This window comes from Tursiops truncatus, chromosome 9, assembly GCF_011762595.2.
Source record: "Tursiops truncatus isolate mTurTru1 chromosome 9, mTurTru1.mat.Y, whole genome shotgun sequence".
NCBI lineage: Eukaryota > Metazoa > Chordata > Mammalia > Artiodactyla > Delphinidae > Tursiops > Tursiops truncatus.
Genome location: NC_047042.1, coordinates 2,534,673 through 2,552,704, shown reverse-complemented (window position 1 = coordinate 2,552,704; position 18,032 = coordinate 2,534,673). Strand labels below are relative to the sequence as shown.

Genomic DNA, 18,032 nt, shown 5'->3' with positions numbered 1-18,032 from the left:
TAGTCATTAAGCATAGTCAAGGACTTTTGGTTCCTCCTTAAGGGCTAAAAGGGCTATATACAATTCTGAGCCATGTCCTGCGAGCTGTCTTATAGATACTGAAACCTCCACCAGGTGGAAGAAGTTAACTACGTGATGACCAGGCTGTAGCCATGACATAAGCTGCCACAATTCCGAGAACTGGTCTCAAAGAAATGAAAACAAACCGACCCTGGAAATGAAGATTAACTGTACCTAAAACAGTCAAGATGATGCTGGTCAGACCACTGATGACCAATTTCAAGATGCCTGTCAGAGCTGCCTGTGCTCTTTCTGCACGTAGCCCGCTCCCTCAACCTATAAAAGCTCTTGCCCACTGGTTGTAGGAGGGAGGGAGTCAGCCTTTGGACAGCTGACTTTCCCCCCACCCCAGCCCCCCGGTTGCTGGCATGCAAAATAAAGCAAACTTTGCTTTCCACCAACCTGGCCTCTTTATTGGCTTTTGAGTGGTGAGCAGCTGGACCTCACTTTCGGTTACAATATCATGTGATATTTGTCTTTCTCTGTGTGACTTACTTCACTTAGTATGATAATATCTAGGTCCACCCATGATGCTGCAAATGACATTATTTCATTCTTTTTCATGGCTGAGTAGTATTCCACTGTATCTATGTACCACATCTTCTTTATCCTTTCATCTGTTGACGGACACTTACATTATTTCCATGTCTTGGCTATTGTAAATAGTGCTGCTATGAACATAGGGGTGCATGTATCTTTTTGAATTAGAGATTTGTCTGGATATATGTCCAGGAGTGGAATTGCTGGATCATATGGAAGTTCTATTTTTAGTTTTCTGAGGAACCTCCATATTGTTCTCCATAGTGGCTGCAGCAATTTACATTCCCACCAACAGTATAGGAGGGCTCCCTTTTCTCCACACCCTCTCCAGCACTTATTACTCGTAATGCTGACCATTTTTTAAACCAGTGAGACAGCCTGTATTTCAACGAGAACACCCCAGTTTAGGTAAAGCAATTGTATGAGTGGAAGAAAGTGGTAAGTGTGCGTGTGCGTGTGCATGCACATGTGTTCTACAAGGTACCGGGCTAACGATTGCAGTGACAAGTGGCAGCACTTTGGCTTAAGGAACAGACTGCTTGGCAGGACACATGAGCTCTGCCTCAGCTCTGCCACCACTGGCTTCGCACCTGGGAAGAGCCTAAACACCTCTTCCTCCTGTAAAATGAGGGTAGTAACGGCACAGACGTAATAACGCATGCAGTGAGTTAGGGTACCCCGCTTGGGTCTCTATTCCTATCTCTCCCTGCCCCACCCTCAGACCCCCACAGGCTGTGTTTCCCCGGCTCCCAGGACACCTGGATCCTGGTAGCCTTTTGCCAACAGGAGGCTCTGGTGGGAGGTTGAGGGGCAGAGGTATCCACCTCCTTTGTGACGCTGGCTGTCTCCTCTGCGGTGCCAGCTCCTTCTGGGCAAGGCTGACCAAGTTGCAGCTTTGCACAAATGACCCGGGTACCCCTGTCCCTAAGGCTCCTAAATACATCGCTGTTAACTAGAGTCTTAAGAGGGACAAAAGGTCTTAGAGGGGTGGGGTTTTGTTTGTTTGTTTGTTTTTGTTTTGAGGCAAGTTAACAGACTGTTTTTGTTTTGTTTTGTTTTGTTTTTTTGTGGTACGCGGGCCTCTCACTGTTGTGGCCTCTCCCGTTGCGGAGCACAGGCTCCGGACGCGCAGGCTCAGCGGCCATGGCTCACGGGCCCAGCTGCTCCGCGGCATGTGGGATCTTCCCGGACTGGGGCACGAACCCGTGTCCCCTGCATCAGCAGGCCGACTCCCAACCACTGCGCCACCAGGGAAGCCCCAGACTGCCATCCTTATTGTTAGAAAGCTCTCATTGTTAGACCCTTCCTGACCGTCCCTGTTAGAAACGTTTCTCCCGTTGGGTTTATTTATGCTCTTTGTGCCCACAGAGAAGATGTTCATCAAGAAACCAGTCGATTCAGGGGAAAATCAGCCAATTTCGTTTTGCGCCTGGATTGATACTTACGTGCCTGAGGTTAAAAACAAGAGACAAGGCCTCACAGTCCCAGAGCGAGAAGTGTTTTTTGAAACGTAAATTACAGTTTATTTTTCCTGGAATAGCGTAAAAAGAAAATGTAAACACTTTTCTTTTTATCCAGATAGAGAAGGAAAAGCAGGAAATGTTGAGTGAAGGGCCCAATGTCCCAGGGTTTGAAGCAGGAGCAGCGCTTGTCTGTACCGATAGGCAGGACCATGGGCAGGCACAAAGCATCTTGATTCTGGTCCTCTGCCCCCAGAGGGGTGGCCTCGCTCAGACCCTCATGCATGGGGCATGGCTGGCCCTGTGCTGACAGTGCTGATGTTCAGTCACCACACAAGCTCTGCACTGAGGCCATGGGCCCCAGTCCCACCACCTCCACTGCCAGCGAAGCATCAGCTAGAGCCTGGGCTGGGTTCTTGCCAAACACCTGTGTCAAAGGTAGGGCTCCAGGGGTCCAGAGAGGGGGATATTTCCATCCAGGACCACAGGGACTGCTGGGGCCAGAGCAGAGGGAAGCCCAGATCCAAGATGAACTTCCGGGGCCAAGACTGGGGAAACCGAGTCAGTTCTGAGCCTGCAGGGTTAGAGGCTCAGCATGAACTGAACACCAGAGGCCCAGGGTGGCGGGGACCGGGTCAGGATTCCCTGAGGAAGGGGCCCATTGTTCTTGAGCCGTGATTGTCCCCTGTGGCTTTTTTGTGGCAGGTATGTGATGGGCTGTTGGCTTAAAGGTAGAGAGTAGGATCTAATATACCATATGTCAGAAACAAAACGTTCCGAGGACAAAAAGGTTTTCCGTTCCTTCTCTGGTTCATGCGCTCATTCATCTATTCATTCCTCATTCAGCAAACATTCAGAGTGCTAACTGTGGCCCAGGGTCTGATTGGTCCCGAGAAAGCAAAATAAAGAGTTGAGGACTCTGCTTGGAGAAGCCAGCACCTAGCAAAGGATGTCAGTGGAATGATAAAGTACAAAAATGAATGACCCCCAGGTCAGCCAGGAGGTCCAAGGGCCTGCAGTGGGGTTCATACCTCCCCGAGCAGGTGGGGTTCACCAGGCGCTTGCGTGTCCCACAGGGGCTGCACGTAAAGTACCGCGGCTGTGGCTGCTGGCGGGGGCTACGATCAGATTATGTCAACAGGCGCCGTTTCAAGGCCTGGAAAGATATCAGTCATAACCTTTATCATCATCTACATCTTTCAGCCAATATTTGCCCAGCCTGGAGGCATGAAATATCAGACAGCTCCAAAATGAACACAAGATTCTCTGTGGCTTTGCACCAAAAGCCTTCTGGAAAGGTCTTTGTGGGAAAGAACTGACAAATAAATGACAGAATGATTCGAAAATAATAATTAGGTCTTATCTTACAATTTGGTAGTATTTCTTTGGGGGGGCAAGTTGGTGTGTCTGTCAGTTTATTTTTTTCACGAGGCAGCCCGTTTTGGCCATCGTACTCTTGCATTCCCATTAGAAGGAAGCAGCTGATACTCCAGGAACCCAAGCAACTTTCTTAATTTTTGCACGGCTCCTCCCCTGAGGCTTCAGCCTGTGCGGTGCAGGTGCTACCCTTTAATAGGGCAAACAGAGGTCGCGCGAATACTTGCTCTAAAAGGCATTTTAAATAGTCATACACAAGGAACAAATCACAAAGAAACAGATCCTGAGATGTGACTGCATGAAAATTAAAATTCTTATAGGTCGAAATAAAATTAAAAGCAAAACTAGGTCAAATAAAGATAAGGAAAATGTCTGCAAAATATATCACACACTTAGGGTGCAAGTATTTATTATATTAGAGCTCTTTCAGTTAAATAAGAAAACATCTAACACCCTAGCAGAAAAGAAGGCAATTAACAAGCAATTCATAAAAAAAGAAATACAAAGAAGTGTGAGAAAACTATTTAACTTCATTAATCAAAGTAAAATGAAATCATGAATGGCTGCCAGACTGGCAAATCTTAATATGTATCTCGAACCCTAGTATAAAACTAGGGTTCTCTCACACTCCCTGTGGAAGAGTAATTTGGTAAAAATATGTTCTGGGGACAAGTTTGGCCATATAATCTTAACACGCTAAAATACATATCTCTATAATAATTTGTTCTAAAGAAATTATAAGATAAATGCTTTTTAAAGAAAATTTTAACACAAAATAAAGTGTGCAAAAATAAAAGTATGAGGTTGTATATTTCAGTGCTTTATAGAAAATCTAACAACTAACATGTGTTGAATGTTTATTTTGTGCCTCTACTCCTTAGCCGTTCCCACGTACTTACCTAATTATCACCAAAAAAATTATTTGAGGTAGAACTTTATTACGGTGTTTGTTTTCAGTTGAGGAAAATGAGGTTTTTACTGCAGTGGCATCCCTGTCAGGCTGTGCAGAGCCTTTCAGTTCTTGATCATGAAGGGTTGGCCATTGGGCTACACCAACTCTTCCCACTAACATAGGTGAGAACCGGAAATGATGTAAATGTTCAACAGTAGTGATGCACATCCTGAATATAGCACATTCGCACTGTGAAACAACATGCAATCGGGAAAAATCATGCAATAGAAAAGTGTTTATCAACGTGGGAAACGTACTCGTAATTGCTTTGTGAAAAAAACAAGCTAGCAAAAAGATCTGCCATTTGATGCAATTTTGGTTGAATTTGAATCAAGTCAACTAAAAATACTTCAATTTGAGGTAAGACCCAGTTGCACTCTATGTGCGACGTTTGACATAATCAGAGTCATTCCAAATGAAAAATTCATTTCGAAGCCTGCAGACCCACGGAATTATAAACCTGAAGCTATATGTATAAAGCTTCATAGCTTTGCATTAAGAGCCTTTGGAAAATCTGGGCGTGACGTTTTGAATGATAAGCTTCCTTGGCCTGCAGTTTATGAAACACAAAGGTGCAATGGAAACTCAAAGACTCACTTTGGTTTTTCTCATGCTGTTATTTTAGCATTTGCTGTTGCTATGATTTTGAATTGTATCCAGTCCCTGTCGCCGGGGCATTCACTACCCCCAAACAATAATATGGAAATGGGGGTTTGGTCCAGTCACTGACCTTGAGGAAACCTGGAACCTTCCGTGGGATGGCTTCCATGCTGTTCATGGAGAACATCTGAACAAAGAACAGTGGAGAGAATTCTGAGAGAGGAGACATACTGTCAAGCTGATTCCCTTTGATGAAGACTTCCTCCTTGGTCAAACCCAGTCAGGCTCCAATGAACCCTCTTCCTGAGTAGGTCCCCACTTCAGTGAGTTGAGCCCAGCTGTAACAGAGAATCATGCGAAGTTGGTTTGTCGAGGAAGCCTCTACCCTTGGGATACAGTCCAGATCACCTTCCTCCACCTGGACACCCAGCCAAGCTGCTCTTAGTAATGTCCCATCTGTTTCCTAACCCTACCTGTCGGCTATACATCCCCACTGGCCCTTGTGATATCGGGAGACAGTCTCCCTCCCCTACTGCGATAATCTTGAATAAAACCTGTCTTGGAGTGTTTAACATTAAAAGCGTCAAAAAGCAAAGCAAAGCAAAGCAAAGCAAAGCAAAGCAAAGCAAAGCAAAGTAGTACAGACAGTGGGAAGCCATGGAAGAAGTATTGGGAACATGATATCAAGATCAGGGTCTATGCTAATGACAGTGGAGGTAGAATCGCCCCCCAGCACTTACTCCCATAGGAAAATCACTCTTGACTTACGAAGTTTTGAGCTATGGGAGGAATTCAGAGATGCGTCCCTGGCTCAGCACACAATTGTCTCCTAAATATAAGAAACAATCTAGAAGGGTGTGTGCCAGAATTTTTTTTTTTTACCTTGCAGTACGCGGGCCTCCCACCGCTGTGGCCCGTGCTGTTGCGGAGCACAGGCTCCGGACGCGCAGGCCCAGCGGCCACGGCCCATGGGCCCAGCCGCTCCGCAGCACGTGGGATCCTCCCGGACTGGGGCACGAACCCATGTGCCCTGCACTGGCAGGCGGACCCCCAACTACTGCGCCACCAGGGAAGCCCGAGTGGTGGAATTCTTGATGAATATTTTTCTGTGTGTTGTCCAAGTTTCCTGTTTTGAAAATACAGTCTATGCTTATCATTCACAGATTTTCTGTATGCAGGTGTCACTCTTTGCTACAATTCATTCATGATCCCCACATCAGTAGTCGTGGTGCTTTCGTGATCATTCATGGGTGATACATTTGAGTTGCCCAAACGCACTTGTTCCCAGCAGAATCTAACAAGGCAATGCTCTGCCTGGTTGTTTCAACAAGCGGGCCTATTTAGTGCCACATTTTTGTGTTATTCTTGGTTATTTGACTATTTTAAATGGCCCCCAAATATAGTGCTGAAGTGCCTTCTAGGGGTCCTACATGCAAGAAGGCTGCGATGTGCCTTAGGGAGAAATCACGTTTGTCTCATAAGCTTCATTCATGAGTCAGAGAGCTGTTGGCCAGGAGTCCGAAGTTCATGAGTCAGTGCATATTAAATAAAGTGTCTTTAACAAGAAACACATAAAAAAGATTATGTATTGATTGATTGACAAAAATGTGACCAGAGGGCTTCCCTGGTGGCGCAGTGGTTGAGAGCCCGCCTGCCGATGCAGGAGACATGGGTTCATGCCCCGGTCCGGGAAGATCCCACATGCCGCGGAGCGGCTGGGCCCGTGAGCCATGGCCGCTGAGCCTGCGCGTCCGGAGCCTGTGCTCCACAACGGGAGAGGCCACAGCGGTGAGAGGCCCGCGTACCGCAAAAAAAAAAAAAAAAAAAAATGTGACCAGAAACGCACAGGAATGTAACCTTGCATTTCCCCGGGAAAGGGCCAGTGTTTGCTAATTTGTGGAGACTTTATAGAATGTTACTACCACAGGGTACCAGGATCATCTGTACATTGTTATGTGATGAAGCAAGAAAGTGCGAGTTTTGAAAAGCAGGTTGTATGCAGGGGTGCGGCTCCATCTGGTGATGGAGTCAAGATAACGAAAGCAGACTCACTGATGGGGGTTGTGCTGCTCGGGCCCTTGTCTGAGTGCTGTACTCAGGCCATGCGATTGCCTTCATAGCTTCTGGAGAGATCAACACACTGTCATGTGCTCTTCTCAGATAAAGAGAGAGGCTCGGAGAGTCTCTGTCCCACAGCTAGCAGAGAGCAAGGTAGGACTTGGACCGAGGCTTGTTATTAAAGCTGGGAGGGACCATAGACATTCATGTGTGCCCTGGTCCATTTCACGGATGCAGGTAGAAAAAAACGAGACATGGCATTGTCTTCAGCTGAGTAGCTGGCGAATAGCACAATAGGTTTTTTGCTGCCATCTCCAAATCCAGGGTCATTTCCACCCCATCCAGACAAGGAAGGAAAGTGCTGCTGGCTTGGGGTCTGGTGGACTCCAGGGTGTTTGGGTCTCCACCCAGGCAGCCCCAGCTGTCAGCTTGCTTGGAACTGCCCTGCTCCAAGTGAGACCTCATCATGTTTGCAGACTGGTTTCTTTTCTCTTTGTGCAGGTTTTGCCTCTGAGGAAGCCCGGTCACCATGAATGCACATGAGTTCCGCAGGAGAGGGAAGGAGATGGTGGATTACGTGGCTGACTACTTGGAGGGCGTCGAGGGGCGCCAGGTGTACCCCGACGTGGAGCCTGGCTACCTGCGCCCCCTGCTCCCCACTGCTGCCCCCCAGGAGCCAGAAACATTTGAGGACATCATTAAGGACGTCGAGAAGATCATCATGCCAGGGGTAAGCCTGTGTCCAAGATCGGAAAACAGGAGGGCTAGTGCTAACTTAATATTGATACTGACTGGGCGTCAGGCAATTCGTATGAATTATTTCACCTAATCCTCACAACCATTTCCTTGGATAGAAACTTTTTTATTTCTATTTTATAACTGAGGCAACTGAAGCCCAGAGAGGTTGGGTGATCAGCCTAAGGTCACACAGCTAGTAAGTGACAGAGCCAGGATTACAACCCAGATTGTGTGGGCTCCAAAGGCAGTGACTGTGCTTTCCCCCCAGCCTTGCAATTTGTCACCGAACCAACTTGGGTCCACTCACCCACATGCAGTAAAGCCAATCTACTGACACCAGGTTGTGGTGAAGGAAAGTGCAGTGTTTACTGCAGGTGCCAAGCAAGGAGTCCTGGACAGCTAATGCTCAAAAACCCTGAGCTCCCTGATGGGTTTCAGCAGAGCATTTTTAAGGCCAGGTGAGGGAGGGGAGTCCCCGTTTAAGTCATCAGCTAGTGCACAGTTCTCTGATTGGTTGATGGTGAGGTAATGGGAATTCTCAGGCGCCAGTAGGTCTGGGGGCTATGTGGTCATGGTCATCAGGTAGTTAATTTTTTCCATTTGGTGAGGGTTTTAGCATTGGTAAAATAACTCAGGAAATATGTGCATCAGATTCTGTTATCTGGGTACTTCAGAGAGGAGCCACAGCAGAGGACATGGGGGAGGGGTCTGTCCTGGGAAGGCCCCATGGGGTCCTGCTCTCCTACAAGGTTAGACCCCTACCCTGAGACCCTGGTAGGTGAGAGAGTCGTCACATGACTGTTGAGGAAGTGAACCCCTGGAGGCTGGTTTCAAGTAAGTTAATTGCTCCAAATAAAGCACACTCTTACTATTTTGTGTTCAGCAGAGGGGAGATCACACGTGTGGAAGAAATGTTTCCTTTATTTTACGTGAGAATATGGGCTGCGTGGTGCTGCGTCCTCTTTGAGGCCAGTGTGCCTCGGTGTGGGGTGCGCCAGGGGCCGCAGACAGGAGTGGGGAGGACCCAGGACAGTTGTGTCCACAAGAGTCACTTGGAAGGGAGCAGACAGCTCCAGTTCAAAAGAAACTGCACTGTGGCTTCATGCTTGCGTGGTGAGATGTTCCCTGCCCAGGACTCGCCTAAAAGCATGTTCACTGCTGTGGCAGGAGGGCCAGCCCCTCAGCCTTACCCTCTCATCTGCAGTCAGGACCCCGGGGCCTGGGATCTCAGGACCTGGGGCTCAGGGTGCAGAGCCCCTGCCCACGGGGTACTGGGCCTCCGGCCTCAGCTCCCTGATAAGTCCCTCAAGCCCAGCTCCCCTCTCTCGTCCTCCCTGGAGTTCCCGTGACATTTGTGCTTTGAGCGGAGCACAGGATTCCAGTTCTCACCTGCCGGGAGGTTGTCTGTGCAAACACGAGAAGCCGCGCAGCATCAAATCCCTCCCAGGAGTGTGGTTAAATGTCAGGCCCCGGGCTGTCCTGGCTGTTCTGCAGCTGCAAACACCACCGCTAACGTCTTGGACAGCGCATCCACTTCTCACGGGGCTGAGGCTGGGCGTCCGAGGTCAAGGTTCCTGCAGATTCCCCTCCTGGGAGGTCCTCATCCTGGCCTCTCCTCCCTGCGGGGGTGAGGTTAGGGGGGCCCACCCTCACCATCTCATCCTACCCATCACCTCTCAAAGGCCCCAGCCCTGGGCACATCGCACAGGGTTAGGGCTTCAACACAGGAATTTGGGGACACACACTACAGACCGTGATGGGGGCACAGGGAGACTGTGGAACCCGGAAGCTTTGCTCCATTAGCAAGGAAGCGATTGTATGGGAGAGTGAGGGGGCAGCAGTAAGGCGGCTAAAGAAACCTCAAAAATCAGACCTCTTTTGTTCTTTTTGATATAGACTAGTTTTTGGAGTACTTTCAGGAAAAACAATCTCGTAACTGGAAGAGATGGGGCCTCAGGGGCAGACCCCTCACTGGCACGTGCTCCTGGCCAGGATTTAAAGCAGGGTTGTTCTGAGAGACTTGGTTGACCATGGCAAACCCAGCGCCCTGGGTCCCCTGCCCCCGGGGCCGGCCTCCCTGGCCCCGAGTGACCGCCATGTCCCGTACAGGTGACCCACTGGCACAGCCCGTACTTCTTCGCCTACTTCCCCACGGCCAGCTCGTACCCGGCCATGCTCGCGGACATGCTGTGTGGGGCTATCGGCTGCATCGGCTTCTCCTGGGTGAGTGTCGGCGGGGGCGCCCTGGGGGCCCTGCACGGGGACGTGCAGCCAGGACTCCGCCGGTGAGCAGGTGGCGGTGCCCCCGCAGGAGGGAGGTGGACTCAGCCCTGGAGGGGGGGCCTCATGAGGGCATTTGGGGAAAGAGCGGGGGAGTCACGTCCACATGCAATAGCCGGTTCTGCACAGCGGTGTGTTTAGGGGTACCTGGCTTGCATCCAAACCGCAGCCACGGCCCTGGAGCCTCTGCAGCCCCAGCACGTCTCCCAGGCAGAACAGGGATCTCTGTCCAATCTGCAGTTTGAGAAACACTTCTGCCCTCCTCCCATCCCCTCTGTTCTCGGCCACGCCTGCCGTCCCGAGAGAGACCCCAGCCCAGCATAACGGGAGAGAGTCCTGCCTTCCCAAATGCAGAGCGCTCGGAAGGAGGGCTTCTTGCTGACTGCGCCCAGGACCCCAGGGCTGCCCGCACGCTGGGACTTCTCCCCAGGCCAGCGTCTGCTCTTGGCCCTTTGGGTCCAGAGTGCCTGCCTACTTGCTTGTGCCTTGGAGCTAAGCGGACTCACGACTCCTGCCTGAGGCCTGCAGGAGATGTGGGTTCCTGAACGCACGAGCAGAGCTGCCTGCTGCCCCTGCCACCTCCCCCTTGCCCCCAGCTCCCCACTTCCACCCCCCACTGCTCCTCTTTAGCCTGGGGTCCGCAGTTGCTGGGGGGGTGGGCCTCGGCGCCCCAAGGAGCAGGGTCGGAGGGTCACCCCCGGGTCCCGCTGCAGTTCTCGGCGGAGAGCAGCCTGGGGCCGCCCTGTGTGGCCTCGGGGACCTTCCTCTGTCCGGGCTGAGCACACCCTCCCCTCAAGGACATTCCTTACATTAGACACCGCAGCAGATTCCACTCAGCTCTGCCACTCCAGAGCCATCCAAGGGGATGATAGCATCTTTCCAACTATGTCTGTCCTTCCCAAGGACAGTCTGATGGTCTGGGGCCTTGGAGGGCTTCCTTGCTGTCTCTAAGGTGTGCTGGCCGAGCCCCGGGTTCTGCACAGTGAGGAAGGTCCCCATGCCTGGAGCCGGGCTCGGCCAGGATGGAGTGGGACCCTCCGTGTGGGGCTGGCCAGCAGTGCATGGGGAGCTGGAGAGCACTCGAACCACCACAGTGAGACCCACACGGACGGGAGGTCCGTCCACCCTCTGGCGGAGTCTGGGGCCAAGCCGCCCCCCCCCCAACCCCAAGCGCGGAAGGCAGGATCAGGGGCCTGTGGGGGCTCCCAGGGCTGCACATCCTCTGCTCAGCCCATCTCACTCCTCCCACTGCGACTGTAGACCAGGGTCCACCAGGGAGGCTTTCTGGCTCCTTCTGTAAACAGGTGGCTGAATGAGCTCCCTGTGTGGGCCCAGTGCGGCTGGGGAGCAGGCCATCGTGACGGTCACTGCCTTCCTGCCCAGGCATTCTCCTCGAGTCACTGTCAAAGAGCATGTTTGACACCTTTTGGGGGCATTTGAACAGCATCTTGGATTGGGAGAGTTTAGTCTGGGTGGGATTCAGTGGAAGATTTTCAGCAAGACCTGGGCACTTGCTGGCCCCAGCCCTTAGAGGTTTCTCTTGGAGAAGCGTGGGGTGACGTCAGAGTCAGAGGTGACGTCAGCAGGGACCCGTGCCTACGGGTGAGGCATGTAGAGACATGTAAACCCCTGCAGGCAGTGACCTTGGACTTCCAGCGGCCACCCTGGGCCCCGGGGATGGTGGCTCCTTCCATGCCTCCAGGTGCCGGGGTCGGGGGGCGGAGCAGAAGGTCACATGTGCCGCTCTCAGCACCAAGTTCCCCCGCAGTGATCCTCAGTGATGCTTTGGGGTTGCTGTGGGGCAGGAGTCCAGCCTCTGCCACTGCTTCTCTGGGAAATCTGTGATGGGAGAGCCCACCTTCAAAGGGGTTCCCACCCAGGGAGAGGCCTTTTGAAAATGTTGAGAACTTTTTGCTAAATCGACCCATCAAAAGGAGGGGAGTAAGGAAGCCTCCCTGTTTGTCACTCCACTGGACACCAAGCTGGCGGGAAGCTGAGGGCGGCCAGCCTATGGCTCACCCCCACCTCCCACCGCAGGCTGCCAGCCCAGCGTGCACAGAGCTGGAAACAGTGATGATGGACTGGCTGGGGAAGATGCTGCAGCTGCCTGCGGTGTTCTTGGCTGGAGAAGCTGGAGAAGGGGGCGGAGTGATCCAGGTAAGGCACAGAGGGCGGGGGTCCCACCTCTGGGGTACGTGGGCTCCCGGAAGGCGGACAGCAGCAGGTGGGCTAGAGGCCCTTGAGCTTCCTGTGTCCTCATGTTTCTTCTGGAGAATGAGCAGGGCTGAGCCTTAGGAAAGCTCTGGATCTGGATCCCCGAGCCAGGCCCCTCTTTAGGGTGGGCAGAGTGGTGGCTATCGCCTGGCTGGTGCATAGCAATAAAAACAACAGTGGAGGGCTTCCCTGGTGGCGCAGTGGTTGAGAGCCCGCCTGCCGATGCAGGGGACACGGGTTCGTGCCCCGGTCCAGGAAGATCCCACATGCCGCAAAGCGGCTGGGCCCGTGAGCCGTGGTCGCTGGGCCTGCGTGTCCGGAGCCTGTGCTCCGCAACGCGAGAGGCCACAGCAGTGAGAGGCCTGCGTACCGCAAAAAAACAAACAAACAAACAAGCAAAAAACAACAGTGGAGATTTGCGTGGTTCCCCATTGCCCGCCAATGTGCTGGAGCACTTCCCAGGCCTGGACTCAGTTCTCACAACGCTATGATTAGGGGCCATTTGAAGATTCCCATTTTACAGGTGAGGAAACTGAGGCTCAGAGCAGTCAGGGAACTTGCCCATTGGTTCCCAGCTGGTAAGTTCTAGAGCCAGGGTTTGAGCCTACACCCGTGTGACCGCCACTCAGGGCCATCCTCAGTGGCAGAGGCCACTAGAAACGGCTGCACCTATGGGAACCCACCGTTCACCTAAAGATGCTGCCTTTTCTATGCGCTGATTTAATTCATTCTTCACCTGACATGTACCTTTGAGCGCAACTACGTGCCAGAGGGCCCATCAGGGGACAGGACACGCACAATGACAGTCACAGTGGAACACCTGCGGCACAAATGCCACTAAGAAAACTTGGAGTTCTTGGCTTTCTTCTTTTCTAGTAGGGAAGAGGGATGCCCCTAAACCCACCGCCCTCCCAGGGAAAGCAACCTTTACTTTGGAGAAGAGGGAATTTCCTTTTTCAGACACCGTCTTCTCTCTAAGAATCTGTCATGGCAGTTGTGATTCTGTTCACTCAACGATGAGAACTGAGGCCCGCATGCCTCAGTGTGAGGTCACCTGCCGGAGTGGCCAAATGTGACAGGATGCGAGCCCCAGCCTCCAGGCCCGAGGCTGCTCAGCCGACCAGGGTTTTTAAACTCCCATGTGTTTGTTTTCTGACAAACCTATTATCTTACAGTTCTGTAGGTCGGGAGTCTGAGGTGGATCTTACTGGGCTACAATCAGGGTTGACAGCTTGGAGGTTCTGTCCTTGTCTTTTCTAGTTTCTAGAAGTTTCCCGCATTCCTGGACCATGGCGCCTCCTCCGTCTTCAAGGTGGCTGTGTTGCATCTCTCTGACCCTTCTTTCATGTCCACCTCTCCCTCTGACCACAGATGAGAAAGGTTCTTCATGTTGCAGGATGCATGAGATTAGATCAGGTCCATGCAGATGATCTAAAATAATCCCCCCTCCCCTCCTGTCAAGGTTCTTAAATTAATCACATTGGCAAGGTCCCTCTTCCTTGTCAGGTAGAGAGTCACAGCTTCCAGGATGAAAGCATGACATCTTTGGGAGGCCTTATTCTCCCAAACACAGGCAGTACGGCTCAGGGTCAGGGAGGGAGTCTTCCTCTACCCTCACAGATTCAGATTCAACAAGTCTTAGGTGGGCCCAGGAATTAGCATTCTAACCTGCATGTCAGGTGATTCTGATGCAGAGATGCTGACATGCACTTTGATAAATAAGCCTTGGGCTGTGACCCATGGCTGAGTTCTCTTTGACCCACGGCCTATTTGCTCTCTCAAAGTAACTCTTTTGTCAGATTTCTTATGTTTATGGTGGGATGCCTGAGGTGATGATGGGTAGTGAGACACGTCAGCACAGGGCAGGTGTTAGTGGTAGACAGGCTCTTCATAAGGGATATGATATAGGTTGGTTCAGTTGGAGTCCTGGCTAGCATGCTCGGATTCATAAAAGCGACGGTCAGGAGGAGGGTTTTGATGATGAAGGTGGCTGTGTGTCATTCTGGCATGTAGGGATTATGGAATGCTCCCAGGATTAGGATGGTTTCGAAGATGTTTATGACGATGATATTGGCAGATTCTCTAGGAAAAACAGGGCAAATGGGCCTGCTGCATGGTCCTCGCTGAAGCCGGAGAAGAATTCTCCCTCTGTCAGATCGACTGGGGCCCGGTGGTTTCTGCCGGCTCCAGGTGGTGCTGGGAAGATCAGGCACAGATGCTCTTGCGTAATGATTACGCTTGAGAGCGTCACCGACCCGTTTATCAGTAGGACTGGTAAGAGGATAACTGCTGTGTCACCTCATATGAATCAGCCCCACTCTCTCTGTCCCCTCCTACCTCACCTCTTTGGTTACAGCACTTTCCCTCCTACATCAGCGATTCTGAGTGGGGCTGATGAGAATGAAGCATCAGCCATGGGTAAGCAAAGTTTCCCTGCGATGCTGTGAACGGGACTTAGACGTAGCGGCAACGATGATTTTTCTCACAACTGCAAACATTTCAGCCACCCTGGACAGTTTTCTGCTGGTCAGAGGTGACGCAGTCTGGGCAACCTTGGAAAAACCACACACAAAGATTTGAGTTCTCAGCTGCTTCCAGCTTTAGGGAGGGGACTGCTGTACGTGGCCCCCTTCCACCACCCCCCACCCGCCCCCCATCAGCCAGCTGCATCTCACCTTACAGTGGGGAGGTGTTCCAGTCCCCAGCACATGGGTCCTGATGTTCTGGGGCTCCACTGCCAATGGAGAGCAGAGCCCGGCTGTGGGCAGAACAGAAAGTGGCCATAGTAAGAGCAAGAGAGGGGCTGCGATGGGGTTCTTGGTGTTGAATTCTATTCGACTCAGTTCTGGGCCTGGGGGTGATCTGATAGTTCATGACGACCTGGACCCTTGCAGTAAACTTACTTTTTCTTTGTAATTCCACACATTTTGCCAAGATCTACTTTTTCCATCTGTGCTGTTCATCTTGACCCCAACCCCCAGCATCTGGGAAGCCCTATTAATCCGAGACTCAGCTCTTCCCTCACCTGGGGACATTTTAGTCGTTGCCTCTGGGCCACTTCACTCTGTTTTTCAGGCACTTCCATTTTCCACGGATTGGGTACCTCTTCCATAATTTCTAACTTTCTTTTGTCATTTTCTTTTTTTTTTTTTTTGTCATTTTCTCTTATGTGTTTTTTGGGAACTTTCCCATGGTTTTTTCTACATCATCATCTCCATTTTCCACACTGCCAATTGATTGCCTTCGATGTCAATTTTGGTTCCGTTATTCCACTTAAGAGTATCATCCCCTTTCTAGTTATGAAAACTAGACATCCATTAGAAAAAGGGAAGAGATGCGGAAACATTTAGTGTCATTTTAATACCGATGTGTTTGTGTGTGTGTGTGTACATATATGTGTACATAATATAAACAAAACTGGGATAATGCAACACATCATACAGATTTTCTGTGTGGTGTTTTCCTTACTATTTTATTGTGAGCATTTCCCATTGTTTAAATAGTCTCTGAGAATATTATTATTGCATGATTTGCTATGATGTGTCACAATTTATATAAATAGGAGATGCAGTATATACATTGTGTCACATCTTTCACTCTTGTAAATCATATTTCAAAGGATACCCTTTAGGATGAAGGTTAACAATCTCCTAAGAAGATCCTCAGCTTTCTGCTGGGGCTCCCCTGGTTGAGTCCATATTCACCACACATGCTCCACCAAAAATCAAAACCAAACAAAAAAGTTCTTCTGGGTCACTGGAGATTATAACTAAAATAATTTCACATTCAATTCTTTTCAGCAGCCCAAGCTGATTCCTCTAGTTTGATACTTCTCAAAACTCTTAACAACTACCCTGTCAATCAAGGCGTGTGTATTATAATAATAGCCACTTGGTATTGCACACCCACTCTGAGCTAGCCTGTGTTTTAGTTTTATTTCTTGTGTTTAATGTGCTCATTTTTCAACCTCCAAATATTTATCAGGCTTGATTGGATTATCAACAACCTTTTTCATAGATGAGGAAACCGAGGCCCAGGAACGTCACGCATGGGACCCAAGGGCAGGAGCTATTTAGAGGCAAGGCTGGGGCACCTGTGAGCTGGACCCACGAGTGTTCCACCAGCCTGTCCCTGACCCTTTGCTTGGGTGAGTGTGCAGAGGTGGGCATGCTGCCATGGGCTCCATCTTTAAATTATCTCTTCTTTGAAAGACAATCCCGTTTTCCAGAAACAGCAGAAGCCCCGGCATTTGATTATAGGAATAATTCTGACATCACTCAGCCCAGGATTCAATTGAGTCCCCCTTGGAGCCCACCCACCCAGTATGAGGCAGGAATCCCGCCCTTCCCGCTGACAAGGCTGATTGTCTGTAATTTGCGAGGTCCTGGAGCGCCTGAGCCTGCTGACAGACGGGGGGCCCGGATGCGGGGATGCGGGGGGAGCCCCTCAGAGGCGTAATCACAGCTGCTGGGCGTCGGCACCGTGACGGGCGTCTGCATCAAACGGCAAATCATCCTTTGATCTGGACAAACGGGGCCATGAAAATGGTCTCTTAATTGGGTTTGAAAGCTCTCTTGGAAGAAAAGCCCATTTCCCGCCGTGTATGGGGTGACACTTGAAAACCCAGAAGATGAAAGGACATTTCTGCTCCCAGCATTCACAGCCGAGCGGCCGCGCTCACCGTGTTTCTTTCTGCCTCCTAGCGGCTTTGCCATGGCAACCTTTGTCTGAGGCAGGAAAGCAAAGGTATCATTACTGTCCTCCGAGCAAGACTGCCCCTGCCCCTACCTCGGCCCAGATCTGCTTCCCACAGAGGCCTGGAGACCGGCTCGTTCTCCTGTCCCGGTCTCCAAGCCATGACACTTATGGATGCTGGGCTGACGATTATTTCACTGGGCAATTTTTTGTTTGTTTGTTTCGAGTTTTATTTTCAATTCTTCTTGTCAACACATCTCCTGAATGCTGACTACATTTAGTGAAACTTCCTTTAGAAGTGTGTAATGACCCTTTCAGCTATAACTATCCCTGTTAATATTTTTTTTAATATTTTTTAATTCCACATATATGTGATACCATGTGGTATTTGTTTTGCTCTGTCTAGCTTATTTCACTTAGCACAATGCCCTCTAGGTTTATCCATGTTCCAGGTTTATCCATGACAAGGTTTCCCCTTTTTTTGTTAAGGCTGAAAAATATATATTAATATATGTATATATATAAAAAATCACATTTTCTTTACTTTTCTTAAAATTCTTAATTTATTTATTTGCGGTACGCGGGCCTCTCACTGCTGTGGCCTCTCCCACTGTGGAGCACAGGCGCCGGACACGCAGGCCCAGCGACCACGGCTCACGGGCCCAGCCGCTTCGTGGCATGTGGGATCCTCCTGGACCGGGGCACGAACCCGTGTCCCCTGCATCGGCAGGCGGACTCTCAACCACTGCGCCACCAGGGAAGCCCATGGGTCATCTTTACTATCATTACTCTGAATTCTTTTTCAGGTGGATTGCCTATTTCCTCTTCATTTTTTTGGTCTTGTAGGTTTTTACCTTGCTCCTTCATCTGTGACATATTTTTTTGCTGTCTCATTTTTTTTTCCTTTTTTTTTTATGAGTGGGGATGTGTTCCTGTCTTACTGGTTGTTTGGCCTGAGGCTTCCAACACTGAAGTTTGTAGGCTGTTGGGTGGAGCTGTGTCTTGGTGCTGAGAGGAGGACCTCCTGGAGACCTCACTCTGATGAATATTTCCTGGGG

At 50.5% G+C, this 18,032-nt stretch overlaps 1 protein-coding gene across 1 annotated transcript in view; it reads left to right on the top strand.

The window, feature by feature from the left end:
• Nucleotides 1-7,554: 7,554 nt before the first annotated feature.
• Nucleotides 7,555-18,032, top strand: part of DDC (dopa decarboxylase) — a 56,894-nt gene continuing 46,416 nt past the window's right edge. The window contains exons 1-3 of the mRNA XM_033862769.2: nt 7,555-7,777; nt 9,895-10,008; nt 12,103-12,222. Of these exons, the coding sequence (XP_033718660.2) occupies nt 7,577-7,777; nt 9,895-10,008; nt 12,103-12,222 (435 nt within the window). The 5' untranslated portion in view covers nt 7,555-7,576. The remainder of the gene's footprint in view (nt 7,778-9,894; nt 10,009-12,102; nt 12,223-18,032) is intronic.